This window comes from Pleurodeles waltl, chromosome 3_1 (genome assembly GCF_031143425.1).
Source record: "Pleurodeles waltl isolate 20211129_DDA chromosome 3_1, aPleWal1.hap1.20221129, whole genome shotgun sequence".
NCBI classification, from domain to species: Eukaryota; Metazoa; Chordata; class Amphibia; order Caudata; family Salamandridae; genus Pleurodeles; species Pleurodeles waltl.
Genome location: NC_090440.1, coordinates 226,646,519 through 226,669,290, shown reverse-complemented (window position 1 = coordinate 226,669,290; position 22,772 = coordinate 226,646,519). Strand labels below are relative to the sequence as shown.

The window sequence follows — 22,772 nt, the reverse complement described above, 5'->3', positions numbered from 1 at the left end:
AATGTATGGGCATGAGGGGATGGGAGGGATATGGTGGCCCATGAGTATGACAGTCTGGACGGTATGACTAATCCCTTTCCTGCTGTCTTTTTCCTGCAGGTCAGCGGCCATCAGAAAAAGGGTATTTGGCGTGCCATCGCCAAGGAGGTGCGGACCCTGGGGTCTTTGACAGGCGGAGCACCCACTGCTGCAAATGGTGGGAGGACCTGCACCGCTTGTCAAGGAAGACTGCTGAGGCCCAGCTGGGGCTGGCCTCCCAACTAGAAAGGGGTACCCGTCGTACCCTGACCCCCCTGATGGACCCTATCTTGGTGGTGGCCTATCCGGAGTCGGATGGGCGCATGAGGGCATCACAGCAGCCACAGGGGGGTGAGAACTGATTCAGAATCATGACCTTGCGCGTGTTACGGTTTTACCTAGGTGGGGGATGTGGACTGTGGGTGCCCCTAGGCCAGGGCAAACATGGCAGGGTAGGTCCCTTGTTTGTCAGGCTCTGAAGCAGTCCAACCCCAATGGTGTTAGTGGGCATCTACTACTGCGCACGGCCCTGTTTGTTTCAGGTGTGCAGCTGATGGCGTTATGCTATGTACCCCATGGGCTGGTGACTATCTTTGTAACTGGTAGTGCATGGCCTAGTGCATAGGGCTGCTCCCTGTGTGTTGTGTACACCAATGGTAGTGTTGTTGCTGGCATTGACCAAGCGTATCCTCTGTCTCTCCCCCCCTTTTAGTTTTGTCACCCTGTCTTTGTGTGCATTAGCATCATCTGGCGGAGGAGCAGAGGCACCGGCGATGGAGGGAGCTGCATCCCACATGGGCCTGGAGGCCGAATCCACTGACGGTGAGGGCACCAGTGGGACGGAGGGCGAGGGGAGCACCACGATGGAGACAAGAGGGAGGGGACACTACTGACAGCGACTCCTTCTCCGATGGAAGCTCCCTGGCGGTGGCGGACATCTATGTGCCCACCCCAACAACAGATACAGCTGCGACCACCACTACCAGCACCGCCATCCCAGCAGCCCATTCCCATTCAGACACACCAACATCCACTGTCTCCACTGTGTCCCCCTCCTCCTCCCCTCCTCATCCGCCTCCCTCCCAGTAGCGTCTCCACTCATACCTGCATGTACTACATCCTCATCCACTACCTCCATCACCAGCACGCCCATCACTACACACCCCTCAATGGCAGTCACCAAACCCACATCCATGCACACGTTTCCTGTGTCCTCTCCCACTGTGTCTGTTACCCCCCTTCCAAAGTACACAAACGCATGCACACACCCACCCATCAGCCATCCACCTCACAACAGCATCCAGCTCATGCACCTGCACCCAAACACAGCAGACTGACACCACTTACAACCACTCCCTCTTCCTCCACTCCCAAACCTTCACCCTCTTACCGCCCCAATGTCCCTAAGAAGCTTTTCCTAGCCCACATTGGCCTCTTCCCTACCTCCCCCCCGTCCTTCACCTCGGACAAGGGTGGCCATGGCCCAGCCCAGCACCTCAGCCACCAAGTCCACGTCCGCTGTGGTTTCTGCAGCTGTCAGAGGCTCTAAGGGGGCACCCGTCAGCCCAGCTAGTGTGCCACCAACCCCTGGCAAGGTCAAGAAGGAGACAGCATCCAGCAAGAAGGAGGCGCAACCACCCAACAAGGCCACGTCAAAGACTCCAGCTGCCAGACCCAAGGTGACAACACCATCTGCCAAGGGAGGAAGGGGCACAGAACACCAGCCAAGGCACTTCTGCCGTCCGAGCCTGCAGGTGAAGGCCTGGTGGCTACCAGCACAACTGCCAGCACCGCCACCTGCACCGCGGACAGAACCACTATTGTCAGCAGTAGCAGCCTCAGTGGGCAGCCGTCCGAGGCTGCAGGGGAAGGGCTGGAGCCTCCCCCCATCCCTGGCAGCACCACCACCTGCACCGCGGCCAGCACCACCACCTGCACCGCCGCAAGCCCCGCAGCAAGCACCGCCACCTGCACCGCTGAAAGTAGCACCACTGCCAGCAGCAGCAGCCCCAGTTGGCAGCTGGCCGAGGCTACAGGGAAAGCGTTGGAGCCTCCCCCCACCACTGGCAGCACCCCCACCAGCACCGCCACTATCACCACTGTGCAGCCATAGCCGCCGGTGAATGGACTGTAGCCCTGCCTCCATCGAGTATCATGCATCCTGGCCACTGCAAATCTCATGGCTCTGACACCCAGGTGAGGGACTGTGACCTGGCAACCCCCCAAGTGCTGCATCACAGGGCACAAAGCCCCCTCCAGAACCAGTGGAAGAAGGCATCCACTCACCCTATCCTTGGTGGGATGAAGCAAACTGGGCACAAGGCCCCCCTCCAGAACCAGTGGTAGAAGGCATCCATTCAGCCCCTCCTTGCCAGGAAGAAGCATACTGGACACAAAGCCCCCTCCAGAACCAGTGGGAGAGGCATCCACTCAGCCCCTCCTTGCCAGGAAGAAGCACACTGGGCACAAAGCCCCCTCCAGAACCAGTGGAAGAAGGCCTCACTTGAGAGACTGTGGCTTTGCACTCCCCAGGACCACCCGGTGGGCAAACCACCCACTTGGGAGACTGTGGCTTTGCACTCCCAGGAGCAAGCAGTGGGTAAACCACCCACTTGAGAGACTGTGGCTTTGCACTCCCCAGGCACAAGCAGTGGGCAAACCACCCACTTGAGAGACTGTGGCTTTGCACTCCCCAGGACCAAGCAGTGGGCATGGAGCCCCCTCCAGGAGCAGTGGCGTAGTACTATCTTCCGGCTGAGGTGCCCCCCCGTCCCTGTCCCCCTGAGGTTCCTGTGTGCTTTCGACCTGATGCCCTTGCAGTGTTCTCTCTGTTTTGAGGCAGGAGTCAAGTGTGGGCTTGGCCTTTGTATTATGGCCACCAACCTTTTTTTGTGTGGACATTGTCCCTCATTTTGTATATATTGTATATATTGTACATACTGTTCATTTATTTATGTACGTATTTCTAAGTATTTCTAATATTACACTAATTTGACTCCATTCCTTTTGTCATTGCGTTATTCCAGAGGGTTACAGGGTGTATATGTAATGTTGTTGCATGTGTTTGCTTGTATGGTGTTGGGGGTGAAGGTGGGGGTGGGGGTGTTGCGTGTGTGTGTCACTGTCTTTTTCCTCCCTCCCTCCCCTGTGTGCTAGGTGCAGTACTCACCGTGGTCATCGTCACCGGTGTTGGTGCTCCTGGTATATAAGAGCAGATACACCAGCATGGGAAGGACCTGCAGCTCGGGCTCCATGGTGTCCTGGTTCTTCCTTGAGTGTCGAGAGGTGAGTGGTTTCCCTTCAAAGTACTGTTTCCGCCGTGCTTTTGATGGCTTTGGTACTGCCCCATAAAAGCTGGCGGATGGGCGAGTTGTAATTCTGTGGGCGGTACATTGTCTTCCGCCTGGCTGTTGGCATTCACCACCGTGATGTTTGTTGCTATCGCCGTTGTGGTCGGAGTGTAAAGTGGCTGTCTGTGTTGGCGGTTTCCGCCGTGGTCATGATTCCATTTTTCTTACAGCCAGCCTGTTGGCGGTATTACCGCCACTTTAACACCGACCACCAGGGTTGTAATGAGGGCACATGTCTTTTGGAATGTTGTGCAATGAGAATGGCTTGCTTGTAGCACAAGGGGCAACGTGTGCTGGTATGGAATTGTGTGTAATAGGAATCGTAATGGCTGGCCACATATTCATTGATGTCTACCATGATAGGTCCCAGGACAGCTTTTAATGTACATAGCATGCCTGTTGACAACTTTGTCACAGCACTATTGTCAGCACTGTGTGCCACACATAGCTTACACTTACTGACAAGGCGGTACAGATGTGGATTATATCTTCAAAAGTGTCTAGGGGGCATATGTAAGAGACAGGTGCCTCAGTATCCTTCAGATATAATGAGGCGACACTACTGCAAGGACCCATATTGTGCTACACAACAGTCAGTATTGTACACAATTAGTAGACAACTCAGCTCCAGATGGTTGTGGGAAACATCTATGATTCCTCCCACACCACACCTCAGCAGTTTTCACACCATGGTCCTGCCACCATGATATTTGTGAGTGATGTAGGTCACATCACATATGCATATGATGTGAATACTGTGTGTGTACCTGGTACTTTGATGATGTCTGACATGCATGTGCAAATCAATCAGAACATTTATAGAGTGTGCTACTCACCCGAGAGGGTCTCAAGGCGCTGGAGGGAGGGGGGGGGGGAGTTAGTGCTGCTCGAAAAGCCAAGTCTTGAGGAGTTTCCTGAAGGCGAGATGGTCCTGGGTGGTTCTTAGGTGTGCGGGGAGGGAGTTCCATGCTTTAGCTGCCAGGTAGGAGAATGATCTGCCTCCGGCGGTGGTTCTGCGGATCCAGATGGCTTGTGACGAGGGCATGGGTGACTGAATTTCTGGTTTCGGCTGGGATCCATCGGAAGATTTTTCGGAGCATGCGTAGGGTGTTGAAGCATGCTGACGAGACGGCGTTGACTTCTTGGTCATTGTGAGGAGAGGGTCCAGGATGAATCCGAGGTTGCGTGCGTGATCCGAGGGGGTAGATGCGGTGCCCAGCGCCGTGGGCCACCAGGAGTCGTCCCAGGCGGATGGGGATTGTCCGAGGATGAGGACCTCCGTCTTGTCTGAGTTCAGGTTTAGGCGGCTGAGCTTCATCCAATCCGCGACGTCTTTCATTCCTTCCTGTAGATTGGTTTTGGCGGTGGTAGGGTCATTGGTGAGGGAAAGTATCAGCTGGGTGTCGTCGGAGTAGGAGATGATGTTGATGTTGTGTTTGCGTGCGATGTACAATGTATCAGGATACCGTTGCAGCACCCAGTGCAGTGCCAAACTCACTGTGGGCCTAAGGGAACCCATACAGCCACCATGTGTGAGCCATTTAACACATGTAGCATAACAAAGCACAGGGTAAGGGGCTTCAGTTCTGAAATGTGTAGACAACTTTGATGTACAAGTCAGGCTTTGGCCAAACTTTCTGGTTACATTGCATCAGTTTTACATGTGGGCACCTCATGGGCAATGACGTGCCCCCTTGTAACGTAGGCTCAGGCCAGGTCTTACATCCGGGCCACATGAATGATGATTTATCAAACCTTAGAATAGCCTGTAGGAAGTTACTAGATCCCCTATTATATGGCTCCCACCTTGCATCCATTCTGACTGGGCAAGCCTTGATGTTTTACCAGGGGTGTTGAGGTGATGGATTGCCTGCACAGCCCCCTTTATGCACAGGGACATAGGAAATCCAGACATGTTGGGGCACGTGATCCTCACAAGTTTGATGACACAAATGATGATCATGGACAATTGTGTCCAATCAGCTCTGGGCCCTGTTGGTTAACAATGGATAGCCATTATCCCTGTGGCTTGTACATGATACTGTAGATGGCTGGTAGGAAATAGTCATAGATGAGGAGTAAGTCATTGTTGAGGAATGTGTGGTAGATTGTATGTGTTATCTGCAGTTGCAGTGTACATAATATCTCTGTACAACCTCCACCCAATGCTGAAACTGATGCTTGTTTCTCCTCATGTTTCAGCTGCCAATATGACAATATGACACCAGACCAGCGGCACACTTTTCATAAAAGGAAGCAGGATACCGACAAATGGGAAGGAGGTTCCACTGTGAGAACGCATCTAGGGAATGGCGTGAGTTTGCACATGGTGGACCTCCACAACTGCCACAGCCACACAAGGACACTGTAGGAAAAACTTCAGGGGTGCAGGGGGGCTCAGGCGGTCCAAGGCCCTCCACGTCAGCTGCATCAGTCACAAGCCAGACACCAGTTCAGCCACCTGTTGCAGTTGTTGCAAGACAATTTGAACTAGACATGAGATGGGACATGGCCAAGATTTTATCCAGACTGAAAAATTGGAGGAGGGGAGTGCTGAGAACCAGAGGATGTTGTGATACATCAAAAAGAAACTGAAGAAAACAAAGAAATTGACTTATATTGTTCTACAACCTTCCAGTTCCTTCCCCTCCCTTTTACTGTTTTACATAGTTTCAGATTGGGTTTTAGATGGGTAGTATTATGTTAGTGTAGGGTAGGCATAGGTTAGGTTAAGTATAGTGGGGGGTTTCTTCACTTTTTTATTGGTGGGGATTGGGTGGGGAGGTCATGTTGGGGTATTTGTGTATAAAAAAAAGAAAAAATATTCAAAATAAAAATAAAAATATTATATATTTGTTTAGGCCACAGGTTAGGTTAGTACATGTGTTGTCACAGTTTATGTTGTCCTACTTGTATCTTGTCTCTTGAGGGTGGGGCGGCAATGTTTAGAGTGTAGTGTTACATGTGTATGATAAGCTTAGAATAGGTTAGATAGGTGTAGTTGTTAGTTAAATTAAGTTAGTATAGGTTAGTTTAGCATAGGGTAGTTTTTAGGTTAGTTGTAGGTATATGTTTTCACAATAAATCATGTTTTTCTTAGCCTAATAAATTTGTAAGTTGATTGAGTGGCTGGGGGTTCTCATGAGTGCACTGGCCAAGTTGGAGGAATGGTCTAGGGTATGCTTACTGTCTTGATTTCCCAGGATTACCATGTGCATCCCCTATGGCCAAGGAGCTGTCAGATTGGCTGCTACATACCATCTACTAGTGCATACATTTGCCATCCAGTGTTCCAGCCATTCATAATGTGTATGTATACTTTATCTTGGACAGGTAAATATGGTACTTCACCTGTCATTGGTGGGGTCTTGCAATTTCATTGTTGGTAAGTGTGGCACATCTGACAACAGGCGAAATTGGAACTGTATCCTGCAACACAGACAGGTGGCCATCACTGATAAGGTTAGCTTCTCCTGTACCACACCAATAAGTTGTACTGGTACGTCCATCTGGGTAAATTACATTTGACTTGGTTTAGAGCCACACATGCTGTTTGTCTACTTCAAAGGATATCTGTTCAAAATTTATATTGAATTCTCAGTAAGTTGGTTGTAGCCGACAACACCATAATTCACCTTTCTCATGTTAGGATCCTAGTGTGTTGCTTTGGGTCTGACAGTCATGCAGTCATGTATTGAGATTCTGTACACATTGACATGGATTGACACAATGTTGTCTTTTAGCTGTCTTTTAGCTGAGTAGATGGATCACAGTAAACGTAGAAATGCCACATGTGTACAAGGTGCTTTATTTACAGGTTCAATTGTATTTGTGAATTCTATACAATATCCAGTTCACAGACCCCATGAGTGAACGTTATCCGTATGTAGCACAATCGGAGTCCAGGGTTGAGGGACATGTCATGAGACATGGTTAGGAGTAGTGTGCATTAGTGAAGAGTTAACAAAATTGCCAATTGGTATGAAAGAGACAATGACAGAACATAGCAGACAACTCAACAGTGGTTAGGTGAAGAGGGCACATTTCCTACTGTTACAACACTGGCATGATGTTAAGCCCAGAACCAAGGAGAAACTGTCCATGTGGCAATAAATCAATCAATCAATCAATATATTTATAAAGCGCACTACATACCCGTGAGGGTTTCAAAGCACTGGGGAAAAAAAGGGTGGGGGGATGCTGCTACTGCTCGAAGAGCCAGGTCTTGAGGTGTCTTCTGAAGGTGAGCAGGTCCTGGATCTGTCTTGGGTCAGATGGGAGAGTATTCCAGGTCTTGGCGGCGAGGTAGAAAAAAGATCTGCCACCGGAGGATTTGCGTCGAATGCTGGGGAAGGAGGCGAGGGCGAGGTTGGAAGAGCTGAATTGTCGGGTGGGGGTGTAGAAGCTGAGTCTGTTGTTCAGGTAGGCTGGTCCAGTGTTGTGGAGTGCTTTGTGTGCGTGGGTGAGGAGTTTGAAGGTGATCCTCTTGTCGACCGGGAGCCAGTGCAGGTCTCTCAGGTAGGGGGAGATGTGGCTGCGGCGGGGAATGTTGAGGATGAGTCGGGCAGAGGCGTTTTGGATGCGTTGGAGGCGTTGCAGGTGTTTGGAAGGGATGCCTGTGTAGAGTATGTTGCCGTAGTCGAGCCTGCTGCTGACGAGGGCCTGAGTTACTGTTTTTCTTGTTTCGGTTGGGATCCATTTGCAGATTCTGCGAAGCATGCGGAGGGTGTTGTAGCAGGAGGAGGAGATGGCATTGACCTGCTTTGACATGGAGAGGGATGAGTCGAGGATGAAGCCAAGGTTGCGTGCGTGGTCAGTTGGTGTTGGAGGTGTACCCAGTGAGGCTGGCCACCACAAGTCGTCCCAGGCGGAGGGGGTGGGCCCAAGGATGAGGACCTCTGTTTTGTCCGAGTTCAGTTTCAGACGGCTGTCTCTCATCCAGTTAGCGACGGCCTTCATGCCCTCGTGGAGGTTGGTTTTGGCGGTGTGTGGGTCCTTGGTGAGGGAGAGGGTGAGTTGTGTGTCGTCAGCGTAGGAGATGATGTTGAGGTTGTGTTGGCGGGCCACTTGTGCGAGGGGGGCCATGTAGATGTTGAACAACGTCGGGCTGAGGGATGAGCCCTGGGGTACGCCGCAGATGATGTTGGTGGCTTCGGATTGGAAAGGGGAGAGTTGGACTCTCTGGGTTCTTCCGGAGAGGAAGGATGTGGTCCAGTCGAGGGCTCGGATCCCTGCTTCGTGGAGGCGGATTTACAGAGTGTGGTGGCAGACTGTATCGAAGGCGGCTGACAGGTCTAGGAGGATGAGGGCTGATGTTTCTCCATTGTCGAGTTGGCTTCTGATGTCGTCTGTGGCGGCGAGGAGAGCGGTCTCGGTGCTGTGGTTCCGTCTGAATCCGGCCTGGGAGGGGTCAAGGATGTTGTTGTCTTTGAGGTATCGGGTAAGTTGTGTGTTGACGATTTTCTCAATGACCTTCGCCGGGTATGGGAGCAAGGAGATGGGCCGGAAGTTCTTCAGGTCTTTGGGGTCCGCCTTTGGTTTTTTGAGTAGAGCGTTGATTTCTGCGTGTTTCCAGCTCTCCGGGAATCTTGCTGTTTCGAAGGAGATGTTGATGACCTTCCGTAGGTGTGGTGCGATGGCTGTGTCTGCTTTGTTGTATATGTGGTGTGGGCACGGGTCTGACGGTGATCCGGAGTGGATGGAGTTCATGGCACAGACTGGTGCAACCGGGTGCTTTTCCTTGGGAATGTTATTCCTTTCACATCTTCATCCTATGATGTGTGTGGTGCCTTCTTTGCCATGGCTAATGCTGTTCTTGAGGTGGAGGGGGCCACACACATTTCAGGGGATAGAGCTGTGGAGTCAAACATCCCTGCAGCTGCCATTTGTGAGAACACATAAGGCATCACTGCAGCAAGGAGGACCTGCTGATTTTTCAACACCACCGCAACATTACGGTGGGAGGCAGCCATGTTTTCCCTGAAGGATACCGCCTACTGCTGTATGAGCTCTACGGTATTCTGCATAGCCCCCAGCTTGTTGTCTGTTATGCTGCTGCCAGTTTGGGAGGGTAGTTGTTGTAGCCTCTGCTTCATGAAAGCAGCTATGTCAGCCAGAGACTGCTGAAGTCCACGTAGTGGGGAGTGGGTGCCTCTGATGGCAGCTGAGTTGTCCTTATTTCGACTGATGAATTAAACCCAGATCTGTGACTGGGGGTGAATGTTTGATTTGTTCTGCATTCCGTTCATCAACTGTTCTTTTTGCAATTGTCACCCCAAGTGGGAAGGGTATGCCCAGACGTGGGTAGTGCTCGTTATGCCACCAGATTCAAGCTAGCCTGGCTGAAGAGGGGTGATACCCCGAAACCGGTCGGAGGATGCTTGTTTCTGGTCCAGGGAGGACCTTGTCTTGCAGTTCGGGCTGGACTGTTCCCATGGGGAAAAGGGTCAAGGCTGATATGCATATGGCTGGGTCCAAACTGGAATGGCATGGTGAGCAAAAAAACTGATGGATTAACCCCAGATCTGTGACTGGGAGTGAATGTTTGATTTGTTCTGCATTCTGTCCATCAACTGTTCTTTTTGCACTTATTTGGACTGAGGCACGTCCGCACTCCCTCTAGTATGCCTGCCATAGTCTCTATCCGCACCTGCTAGGCCAGCTCCTGCTGGACTCCTACCACTGTCTTCTGAAAGCTGACCTCTGGGTCCTTGGAGTCCAGGGCTGTGTGAGTACTGGCTGTTGGCATGTCTTGGTAGCTGGGTGGTTCATGTGGAGACCCCTCAATGCTGTGTGTCCTTCCTGCGACTGGAGGTGGTGTCTGGAGTGATCCTAGGACATCCTGGAGAGTCTGTTCATTGATGTTTGGCAGCTGGTCATCCATGTCATCTGCAAAATCCAGGACAGGCAAGTCGGCAGGAGGTAAGCCATCATCCTCTGCAATGAGATAGTGTAAAATCAATATTCGATTGTTTTGGCTGTTGACATGGGACATTATTTATTTGCCACTGGAGGCTCAGTGACATGTTACTGACCCAAGATTGTGGTTGTACTTATGTGTAGCATTGTGCATCACAATGGGGTCAAGCTCACTAGGTATTTTGAGGCATATGTAGGTGCCCCAAGTGCCACCTGAGTGTCACTTTTGGTGAGGCTCAGGTGGCACAATGCCCTGCCCGGTATGTACAAGGTGGCATAAAGCCACTTTTTTGTGCCATGACGCCACATTGTATGTATGGCGCCTTCACACCCAGCACTTTGCGTGGAAGGTGTATGTAATGGGTTTTGCTGTAGACGTGCCACAACAACACCCATTGCGTTTTGACACTGCCTCAGATTTTGGACTATCTGTAAACCTGATGCTGCGCCAGGATGTAACACCAGCCCAGGGGTGGCTTTAGCATGGCAAAATCTAGGAGTAATGCTTACATTTCTACTGGATTTTTTGCTTTTTCTATATGTGCTGCATACTACTGCACACATAGGACAAGCAAATCGCCCTTTAAGTTTGTTGTTGTGCAGGAAGGTGGTCCTTCCTGCACAAAAACAATCTCCCTCTCAACGCAGCCATCCTTGCACTATGGTGCAAGGGTGGCTGTGTTGACGCACGAGAGCTTATTTCCACTAGCGCAGGGGGGCACACAGGGGTGTGCTGTATTCTTATGTATATGGTGCATCCCTGCATTTTGAAAATGTGATGCTGCCTAATTTGGCATAGCAGCACACACCATAATTTTCTGTTTGATCTAGCCCTCTATCTTGTCAGATGGTGAGACTGCAGCTACTTGTAAAGTTGCACACATGATGTTCACATACATGCACAATGTGTTATATGTATTTTATTTTGTAGCCATTCCCATATGGCGCTTATGGTTGTGTCTGAGTTGTTGTGGGTTCACCCTGTATGGGTTGTGTTCCACAGGTTGCAAGCTTTAGGGCAGATTTTTCTCATGTGGCATGGTTCAGGGCAGCTGCAATATGTGTTGCAGTACACTGTAGCAGTTTAGACATGCAAGGATGTGCTATATTTACTTGAATACTGTACAGTCCTGCAATTCCCTCTGCGTCTGCACAGATTTATTCTCCCTGCACCAACACAGACATTGCTGTACCATGATGACTGGGTGCGTACCATGAAGGGATGATTTGTTCATGTGCAGGGAGGTGTCCCTTCCTGCACATGTACAAGCTATTTTTGCTGAGATGGCATTTCAATGTGCTGCAAGATGCATCACACATGAGTAAAGGCAATGTGCCAATGAGGAAGAGAAGCATTTTGGCCAGGGACACCACCCTGACACAACCTCTGAGGTGGTATTGACTTCCGTCCTAGTCTCTGATGTCTACGGTGTGTTGGTACAGGGGCTTTGACAATAATCAATTGGTGTTGTAATGGCAAAGCCACAGCCACACTATTTGCACATGCCTACCAGGCAATGTGGTGCACATTTACATGGTGGAGTATAGCCATAGTGAGTGGTCTATGTTGACGCTGTGTATATGTTGGAATGCACAGCACAACCAAAGCGTCAGTACATGTGTGGCTTGGGTGGTGATGGTGCGTCTTGATTCAGGACCTATGTGTCCCGATGCAACCCTTTAGCATGCAGAGTGTGTCCTTTATGACTCCCCCTTTTGCCATTTGTGGAGTTCTAGATATCCCCCCTTCAACGTACCCTCCATTTGTGGTGGTTCCTGGTAGTCTGCACTGTCCTGTGATTCCACTGACCAGCTCCTCTGGGATGACTTCTGCAACCACCTCCTCCAGCTCATCCAGGTCCTCCTGTGGTGCGTGACTTCCACCTCCAGTCAGCAGAGCTGCCTTACGGTTCCTGGCGAGTTTCTCCTTGATCCTGCGCTTGCAATAGTGCCAGCGCTTCTTGCACTCAGTGACAGTCCTCTTCACCTCAGCGACGCTGTTGATTTTGTCTACTATTTGCTGCCATATTGCATCTCTCCTACCACCTGACAATTTGGAGGTGACAAAGAGCTGGTGTTGGTGCTCCGTCGGAAAATCAACAAAAGGGGGGGCAGAGTTGGGATATTCGGAGAGTAACTCCTGGTCCCGTGTGCAAGATTCCCAATGGACAATAAATCGTAGAAAAAGGTTACACACGGTTCCACCTAGTACTGTGGGTTTCTATCAGGTAAATGGTTCGGTCGTTAACTGAGAACCAAAGCTTTTCGAAGCAAGAGCCCTCACTCACCATCCGGTGACATGCTTCATCATAGGGCCAGCTCCTCGTCAGGCCGGCGCTGCAATGCCTGACGGGCCCCGCAAGGGGGCACTTTGCCGGAGATCTTTTGAGATTCAAGAAAAGCCGGTCAAGAACAATGAAGTGAAGGATTGGTAAATAGAAAGATTAAAAATGCCTAGAGGTAACAACTAGTAATTTTAATGTGCTCATGCCTCTGGCAAGATTAAAAACCAAAACACGGGGAGTTAGTGGGATAATGTCCACAAACCCCTTAGAGGTGTAGGTAGGTATAGTAGTAGTTGTAGTGTCTCTTGGAGATAAATAGTATACAAGAGACAGAGCACACAGGATCCCCTGTGTTACTCTTTGTAATCGGTCAACTTGTTTCTCGCTTATTATAGAAGAATTACCTTATGCGATTCGTCAGGACCTATTAACATACCTAATCCTTTAAATGGTGGAAATTTCCACAAATATGAAAATCAAAAACCTAGGGAAATATAGAAAGAAACCACGATTAATAATTGATTTTGTCTACTATTTGCTGCCATATTGCATCTCTCCTACCACCTGGCAATTTGGAGGTGACAAAGAGCTGGTGTTGGTGCTCCGTCACCTCTCTGACCAGGATGTCATGCTCCTCCTTGCTAAAGCAACACTTGTGCTTTCTCTTCTCCTTCTCCTGGGACTTTTCTAGGTCCTCCTTGCTGGTACTTGGGTGATTGGACTCTCCCTGGGCTCTCTCCTGGCCTGATAATTCCATCTTCTCTTGCAAATTGCACTCTTTCCTGCTTGTGCATTTTGTTTTGAGGCTACTGTGGTAAACAATGGTGCTAACCCTTTTGTGGCATGTTTACGTGCCGCAAGGCAGACTAGAGACACTTTTGCAGCATTAGCATAATTTTTCCTTATGGCATTGTTGCAGGATTGACGCGAGTGATGGCACATGAGGCGTTGAATAGATGGGTGAATATGATTTTATTGTTTGCAAACAACTGTCCAATTGAATGGGAATGCGTTTTGGGTTGTGGTCTCTCTTCAAGTCTCTATGCCAAACAGGGATTCACGGTCTCTTCCTCTTCTTCTGTTCTTCCTTTAGGTCTCTCGGGAAGCATATGTGGGAGGAAGAGAAATAATCTCTGTAAGTATTTCACGTTTTCTTTCCTTTCTTTGTTTTCTTCCTGCCTCTGTCTTTCCCTTTTCTCCTGCTGTTTACTTCCAGATCTTTTAGGACTCTTTTTGTTCTCTCTTTCTCTACTTCTCTTCCTCTTCTTCAATCCTTCTTTCCCTGTTCTCTTGTAAGCTTTGTGGTATCTTCTCTAGTCAGTAATCTACTCTTTTCATCTGGTTTGGTCCCTTTTCTGCTGGCGCGCTGCCTCTTCTTACGCTTACTCTTGGTTTATCTCCCCGGTTTTCTATTGTTTTCCTTATCCGCAGTCCTTATTACCTCTTTTCCTTTTTCTGTCCCGCTTTTCTCTCTCTCCTTTTCTTTTCCTCCCCCACCCTTTGTGCTTTTGTTACTGTTACTACGTGCCCTCCACCTCCCCCGTGTATGTTGTGGATATGGGTCTTTCTTCACCGTCCCCCTCCCTTTTAGTTTTTCTTCCCCTCCCAATCTCCCTAACCCTGTTCAGGAAATTGCCACGCACCTGCCAGTGCCACGCTCCTCCTGGAGCGTGGCGGGAGGTCGCGTTCCGCTTCCCAGAGTCCGCACTCCTCGTCCCTGGTTGAGACTGCCAGCCTTCAGATAGGGGATTCGCCGGTTGCCTCCTCCGATGCGCACTCGTCTTCTTGCTTTCGTGTCTTCACCGATGTCGTTCTCCTCCCGATCCTCCTTTCCTCGTCGGCTTCCACCCTTTTAAAACCCAAAGCTCGGGGTTTTAAAGGTCCATTTCCCCGCCAGGAATGACTATGGACCTCACGATTGGCTGACCCCGGAGATGGATCCGGGTCAGCAGTGGCAGAGTCGGCACAAGCAGGAACACAGTGCGGGCCGGACTGGGTCGGCCCGTCACAGGCATGTTGCAGATGTTAGTGTCATTTTTTTAACCCTAACCATTCCTTAGAGCCATCGTACGTCATTTCTTAGATATGGCGCACGGACGGCGCTATGGAATGGTGCTAGCTTGCGTTAAAAAAAATGACGCACAACTGCACTAGCGCAGTTGTGCATAATTTTTCATAAACATGCCCCTATATGTTATTTCCAGCACTATTATCGGCCTCATTGTGCTGTCTTGTGACCACATGGTTCAAAAGTCAATGGAAAGGGGCGGGGGTCATGCCTTTTCAATGCTAGCATCTCAATCTGGAAGAGCCTTTATTTTGAGTTGTGTCTGAGTGCCAACTATGGGCTTCATTACGTGCATGGGGGTCCTACCGTTGGATGATCAGACCCGTGGGGAGGAGATTGCCACAGAGCTGGAGGTCTTTCCCCCTATTACAAGGCTTCCACTGGGTTGACCACAGTATCAGGAGGTTTCTGCCGGTCAGCCCAGTGGAAACTGTGCAGCGGCATTGTCCACAGCTCCTCAGGGAGCCAAGGCCAATGCCGTTGCACAGAGGTGCCCGCAGCACCCTTGGAATGCGCACTGTCTGCTGTAGCAGGCAGTGCACATTCTGTGGGTGGCGAATGGGGGGGCACCTCCACGGCCAACAACATGTTTGTGGGCCATGCAGGGGCCCCCTGTAGCCCCAGTACTGGCTTTCCAACACAGGGTGCTGAAATCAGTGCAGCCGTGGCTGACCACGACTTTGACTGCTGCCAACTCGTTGGGATCTATGAAACTTGTGGTGGCAGCGGTCCCCTGGTGGTCCGACGCCCACCGCATGTTTGGTGGTCATGAGACCGCCAAACTTGTAATGACCCCCTAGGTATTTAAGAAAAGATTGAAAATATGTTTTTGCAATACTTAACCTGACACTGCTTATTGTCTTCTTAGGCAAACACAGCGTTTAGTTGGCTTACATTCTAGAAATAGCTGTTCATCCTCATCATCAAAGATGTATAAAGAAATTTTTAGTATGGGTGAGCGTACCTTAAAGTGCGGTCGACAAATATTTTATTTATTTAGGTTTAGGTATTCAAGGCTGTGTGACAATATGTTTTCTCCAAGTAATCACCATAATGATTTTTTTTGTTGGATTTGGAATTACTGAAGTCAAATCTGATGTAATTAATATCACTTACAAAACTTTTTTAAATAAATTGTGAGATAGAAACAAAAATTGTTTGGGCCAATTTGTGAAAGGAAGTGATGCCGTGATGACTGTTGTCATGAAGACCCTCCAGAAGGTAGTGAGAAACGTTGATGAGTGATTAAGTTTATCTAACAAGAGACAAAACCTCTCTATTATGGTAACACACCACCTGTGAACAAGGAAGGCAGTAGCTCAAGGAACACTTGGGAGGTGGGCAACCAAAGTGATGCATCCATACCCTTAAGTCAGCACAAACAGGGTAACACCTTAACAATGAACCGCCCTCTCCACCCATCGCCAATGCATACCATGGCAAAGTATCCAAGTAGCTGCTTTAGGAATGATACATTCCATTGGAAACGCAACTGAAATGACAACACAACAGGAAACAATGTCACTTTTGTGGAAACACTGAGGACGTCCAAGTGGAAAATAGACATTTGCAATTTTGTGGTATTGCTGTTTCTTTATTGTAACAAACATAGCAAAAATGCTTGAAATACGACAGCTTTCACTGTCTTGCATAAAACATGGAAAAAATAACATGTTTTCTATTAAGTGTGACATTTGATTCCGCTCTGTGATTAGTTTTTAGTAAAGCTCGTGTTTCAGGAAATGGACGGGATGTTAATCACCCCGACGGCTAAGAATCTCTTAGAGATCACACGCGAGGGAAGGTGCTTGTTAGGAAACACTTCTTTACCTAGTGATACACTCATCTGCTTCAGTGGGTCTTCTCCTGCCTGATTGGGACACCCCTACAATCTCACAGCTTTGTGGAGCCCAGACATCCTCTTCAGAAAGTGCATCCATATAACACTGCGCCTTGGCGAAACGAAGGGTGTAGGGCAATAAGCAGGAGATCTATAAAGATGGAAGTATGCATTCACTCCAGTGCTTTAAATGGGCCGGTACTCTCCGGTACTGAGTACCGGCACTTTTTTATTTTGAGAGGGAGAGTACCGGCATATCTCACGAAAAACGTAATACTTTTAATTGGAGAGTACCGGCACTTCTCAGAAACAAGCAGGTACTCTGGTACAGAGTACCTGCACTTCTATTTTTCCATTTAAAGCACTGATCACTCCTAGTAAGGCTGTCCAGTTGCCTTAGCTGGCCAGGGCTCGAAACTGACTTATTCCAGTAATGAACTTTAGGTCTTGAACTGCCCATTTGGTTTTGCTCCAGTCTACGGACCTTTCTGGGCAGCACAGTACATCTGAGCTGTGCCAATCAGAGTAAATATAGCCGTCTGGTTGTAACTCAGACACTTGATTCTGTTTTAGTCACTTGACATCACCATCATGTCAACATCTCTCCAGTGTGGAACCCCAAACGTACAGTGCTTAGATTGGTGTTGTCCCAATAAATGAAATCCTATAGACAGTTAATCTTACATACATACTGAACTGAACAACACGTAAGAACCACTAAGCCCACCTGAAGCTTTCGCTTTTATCATAAACTCATCTTGACTACACTTTTCTTCCTCTCTGGGTTGATTTGTCCTACTCAGTGGCTTTGGCTACATTGTACTGTGCTCGATGTTATATAATTACCATCCTTCCTGATGTTCGGAGTTGTTCCTTAGTTCTGTGGGAAATGAGATGAGACACGAAACAATATCCCAGACAAAATGAAAAGCTAGGAGGACATTTCTAAGGGGGACTCTGAAGTGAGTAGAAGTGCACGTGTGTAGAAAGGATCACATCTGTGTTGAACCACAGGAATGGGGTCGTATGGGGTCTTGTGTCATTGTACCTTTAGATACTGAATAGCTAGTTCTCCTCCGTCACATTATCCCTCAAATATTGTTGTCCCAATTTTCATCTTTCCCAGTGTCTTGCTACTGGCCAGGAACTCTGGAAGTATCAACCACTTGAGGTACTCCTTAGAAACTGACTGGCAATGTCCCTGTTAATTAGGTAAGGTTGGAACTAATGGTGCTACCCTTCTCCGCATTAACAGACTGAGTGGGTGAAACACAGCAATCAGAGAAAGTTGGAAGTCTTTAAAAGAGAGAAAGGTAGTATTCAAAAAGAGGACGAGAAAAAAGGCAGAGGGAAAAGACAAGGGATGCAGTAGAAGATGGAACTATAGGAAAAAAGAAAGGAAGTAAAACAAGAAGACAGAGCTATTGCACCCAATATTCACTTTGGCCTGTTTTTCTAGATCGTTACTATTATTATTGCACACGTTAATAAATAGTGGAGAGTATTGTGGTTTGAAACATGTCATAAAAAAACAATGTTAACTTAATACGGCGGATGTTGTGAGAGCTAGAGAACTGTCCATTGAGAAATGTTAACCACATTGGTATGTAGCTGCACGTCCTATAGTGAGATACCTGAAGTTCTTCTTCCTAAAACGTCACTCAATGCAGCTACAGGGAAATTTCTGGATGAGATAGTCTACATTGTTCAAAAAGATCATCTCCATCATTTTAATGTGAAACCCCAGCAAAAGCTTTGTGAACAAATGGCAGAGATGCTTCTGCAGGAAGTTCCACATAGAGCGTAAGGCTTTCATTTCAGCTACACAACTTCCTGTGTCAGAAGCACACATAGACCCAGTGAGTGTGAGAGACACTGGGGTACAACGAACTCACAAGTATTATAGTGTCCTGTCTTAGAAACCCCTACAAAAGCTGCCCCAAAAGAACGATGTACAGTCATGTGTGTAAAATCCCACAGGAAGTAGAGACTTTAACTTCAGTAGCATCATTTCCTTACCCATGATCCCATAAAATGGTGCTGCTAGAGTGAATAAATTCAAGCAACATAACATAACCAGTGTATGAGAGCAATTATAGAGGAGGTTGTCCCTGGACTACCCCTGTAGGCTGGTAATGAACACTGATATCTCCATAGTTGCACCGGCTGCAGCTCAGGCCAGGCACTTCACCTGAAAGTGCCTCTTCTGGGCCATTTACATTGTTAGGATTTACTCTTTTCCTTCCAGCTGATCTTACATGGCCAGACATCCTGGGGACTGTTATTGTACAGGTTATACCTTACATATTAGGTTTGTTTTCTATTTCGTGTTCAAATATGAAAATCTTCTATAAAATCCTGTGACCAAAAAACTATAGCTCTACTAATATTTGCTTACCTTTTTCTCTTTTTAATTTGATTGTTAATTCTTATTATTTCTAATATCACAGTTAAACCTGAATAATGATGGGGAAAGAGAAAGTGAGGAGTTTATGGGGTCTGCCAAGGAGACAGACCACAGGAGATATAGTGCCTGCAATGGAAGTGAATTTAGGTGTTCACAAATTTGAAGTCAGCTTGGATCTGAAAGGTTCTCGCTCTTCCGTGAAAGCTAAAGAGTCTTTGTGAGAGCCACTTGGCAGGGAAGGCGGAACTACCGTCACCCCAAAGAGAGATGCAGAGGATGTTTGCCGTGGCAAAGTCATTCTCTCTGGCAGAGCACTACAAGGTCTACCTGGAACTCCCGGCCCACCAGGAAATGCAGAGAAGCCTGTGAGGGATTCCCTGGAGGACTGCAGAGAGTTCTGACCAATAACTTGACTCATATCCTGTGGCTGTAGTGATGGCTGGGAAGCAGAAATTAGTTTGATATCTTGGGTCAAGCGACCAGCTGGTAAAGGCGGTGAGCTCTTAGGCTGAAGATACTGCAGTGGAGGGCTAGCTGTCTGTGGAGTGAGCAGTGACCCATGGGAGCTTGTGGATCCGGGAGGGCTGGAGTGAAAAGTTTGTGCTGAAATTGGGCTCTGCACAGGTGGCGTGATACCTGATGGTGTGTACCCAGGTACTGGGGAACCAGGTTGCTGTAAAGGCGGAGTAAAGGCAAACGACGACCTATCTTGGTGCATTTGGGCGATGGTTGCAGAGAATGGCCCTGCTGTGCTTGGCTGTGTTTGGCACGAATTTGAAGGAGATCCTCCTGCCGCCTGTGCCAGCTGGTTCAAGCTGGAGGTTGGAGAAACAGAAACAGGAGATGTCTGAAACGGGAGCTGGTGCCCCAAATGTCCTGTGGTCAATGGCTGCTGCTGAAATGGTCCAACCTGTGTCGGTTTTAGTAAGGGCTGAAGCTGGTTGAGATGGCTTCCAGGTGAACTGGAGGAGAGTTGGCTGAAGGAAGCTGATGGAGAGTTGTTCGTGACTGGCTCAAAGTGGCCAAGCATGCTGTTTGCAATTGACTGTGGTGGTCCTCTGCCCAAAGGAGACCCGGAGGCAACTTGTGGTGACTGGCTTAATCCAAAAGAGGACAGACCACTTAACCTTTGTTGACTTGAGGTGGTACAAGGTGAACCAACTGCGGTTTTGTGCCACTGGGTTAAGCCAACAGAGGCAGAATAGCCTGCCAACTGATGAATGTGGAATGAAGATGAAGTGGGTGTCTCAGGTCCGGGGGTATGCAGGTGGGATGAGGTGCTTGCTGATGATCCCACAGAAGAAGGACCGGCGGTAGATATCAAAGACTGAAGCCTTTTAAGCTGCCTGGGTGTCTGACCAGGCTGTTGGCCCAAAGAGCCCAAAACTGACATGGGAGGGCGAAAAATGGCTGCTGGAAGCCGTGGATGATGGGTAAGAGCGATGGCAACTGACGTGGTGGCAGCAGCAGCCTGCAGTGGTGCTTGGATCAGAGGAGTCCAGATGACAGGCGTGGGGGTGGATACCTCAGCAGCTGCAGCCTGTACAGTGTGAGCACAGTGGGCCATCTCACGGTCATGCTGTACTATCTGCTGGATAATCTCACTCTCCTGGTAATTTAGGACTCCAGAGCTGAGGTCATGCTGAACTTTGTGAAGGAGGATGGAATTTTTCTTGCCTGGAAAACAAAAGAAAAGATTAACTGAGGCACCAATTTTGGTGAGATTCACTATCTTAGTTTTACTTTTCAAGGTACATTCTTCTTGTCACCTATGCTGCAGCTCTCCTACTTGGGGTTGAGATTCCCTTATAATTCCAGACATTCGGGTTTTCTCTGGAGTTGATAACTCCTACTGTTATGCATCCTATAGGCTGATCCAATGCACTACCCCAGGTTCCAGAACTTAAAACGTATACTGTAATCTTAAACCTCATTAAAATTAACCTGCACGATCACTTGATATTCTTAATCTGAGGCATACCCACAGTTCTTCTGATGCTCTCAACTCCTAATTTACCCTATCTCTGGGTAGTCTAAAACCAGAACATCAAAAAACTCTACTCACTGTACCTCATTTAAAAATTGCTGCAGTCCTTGTATTCTGGTACTAAGAGACACAAGGCACCGATACAGCACCTCCACGCTGCCATATTGTTCAGTACCAATATCTGCAAATCTCTATCTGACCTGCAATAGTACCGAGCCTCAGAGTATTAAACAGCTCTGTCGATGCCCCTCTCTGCCTTACTGCACGTCATGTGTGTTCCAGCTCTATGCACCAGACACATTGATCATGAATATAGGCTTGTGTTTCAGCACTCTGACCACAATCCAATTACATTAGTTGATCTTCATTCCTTTCTTGATTTACAGGCTCTTTCCTGAAGCAGTTGTGTGCATTAACAGAGGAAAACTTGCTATGAAGCGCAACTGTGATTACTTAGTAGGAGAGTTTGCTGAAATAAATCCACTGGTGCAGTATAAACTTATACATATCTAGAGCAATAAGAGCCACACACCTCAATCACCTGTCGAACTGCACTGCACCGCTGGCATTGTAAATATATTTATAAAAATCCATAGTTCAGCTGTTAGATCTCCAAACTCGTTCTAAAACGGGAACTTGTTGTTCCTTTTTTCTTGATTTTACATTTGCCCAGTTAATTTTGCTATCTACGATTATTGGCTATGATTGGTGTAAATATATTTATTTTGGGCTCCACTAAGGACCCAGAATTAGGTCTGATCTGGTTGAGTGCCAGGTGCAATTAAAATTCTCATAAATGGAAATTCTTTTTTTCTTAGGTCTGGGATGGATCTTTGCAGATGAAATGTATAGAAATTGAACTGTTTTTCTGGGTCCCATCTGACAGTGTCAGTTGAACAACACTTGGTATTCCAGTCCCTAGGTGGCTGCCTGTTTGGATGGGTTTGGCTTCGAAGGATAGTCCATTCTCTAGAGGTTAACGTTTTAGTGAAAGCCAGACTTCATTGTTTTTTGTCTATTGCTGTGTCAGTTTGTCATGGTTTTCCCCCTCTCTCGGGCTTCACCTGTTATGTTCAACTATATTAGTCGTCCTCAAAATCTCGGTGGTATTATCTTCTGATGGAGTTCTTATTGCAAAGGCTATTCTAGCCTACGAGGTTACACCTGTTGGGAGAGTTCTGACTGCATCGGCCATTCAATCCCTGGTCTGATCCGTCAGTGGGAGGAACTGATTCTACAGTCCAAGTCGCTAGAGTTTCAATCTGTTGGTGGGGTACTACTGGTTGCTGGGGTTCATCTGCATGGGTCATTCGAGTCTCTGCATTACAATCTATTGGTGTGGATCCCACAGAAAAGGATTTGATTATGTTTGCTGGTAGGGGCTCATTGCTTGGATCATTCTCATTTCAGGGGTTGGATGTGTCGGCGAAAAGAACTGGCTGGAAGAGCTATTTTAGTCTTTTTCTGGGTTTTCTGTTAGTGGCATTTGATTGTAAATTATTTATCTATTGGTGTTGGCCGAGTGCAATGGGTATGACAGTCTCTAGGATTCCATCCATATAGCATGGAACCATAAGAGTCCAAGTACATGGGTTATGGATTTTCTTGATTTCTAATTTAAAGTGATTGCAAACGTTATTCAGTTCCACTGAGTTCTAGCTTTTTCTGGGAGCTGAGATATACACAAGATTTCCCTCGCTCTTAGTTACCATGCAACTGTACATATTGCGGAATGATACGATTTCATTGAGGTGTGGCAGCATGCTTTATTCCATTCCCTGGTGTTCTATCCGCTGGTGGGGACAACAGCGCTATTCTCCACAGTTCTACACGCTTGTGTTGGAGAAATGACACAGTTTTTAAACAACCTGGGATTCCATCTCTGTGTGTGATTTCAAT

At 48.1% G+C, this 22,772-nt stretch overlaps 1 protein-coding gene across 1 annotated transcript in view; it reads right to left on the bottom strand.

The window, feature by feature from the left end:
- Nucleotides 1–16,230: 16,230 nt before the first annotated feature.
- Nucleotides 16,231–22,772, bottom strand: part of HCN4 (hyperpolarization activated cyclic nucleotide gated potassium channel 4) — a 674,065-nt gene continuing 667,523 nt past the window's right edge. Inside the window, exon 8 of the mRNA XM_069222233.1 lies at nucleotides 16,231–20,563. Within this exon, the coding sequence (XP_069078334.1) occupies nucleotides 19,038–20,563 (1,526 nt within the window). The 3' untranslated portion in view covers nucleotides 16,231–19,037. The remainder of the gene's footprint in view (nucleotides 20,564–22,772) is intronic.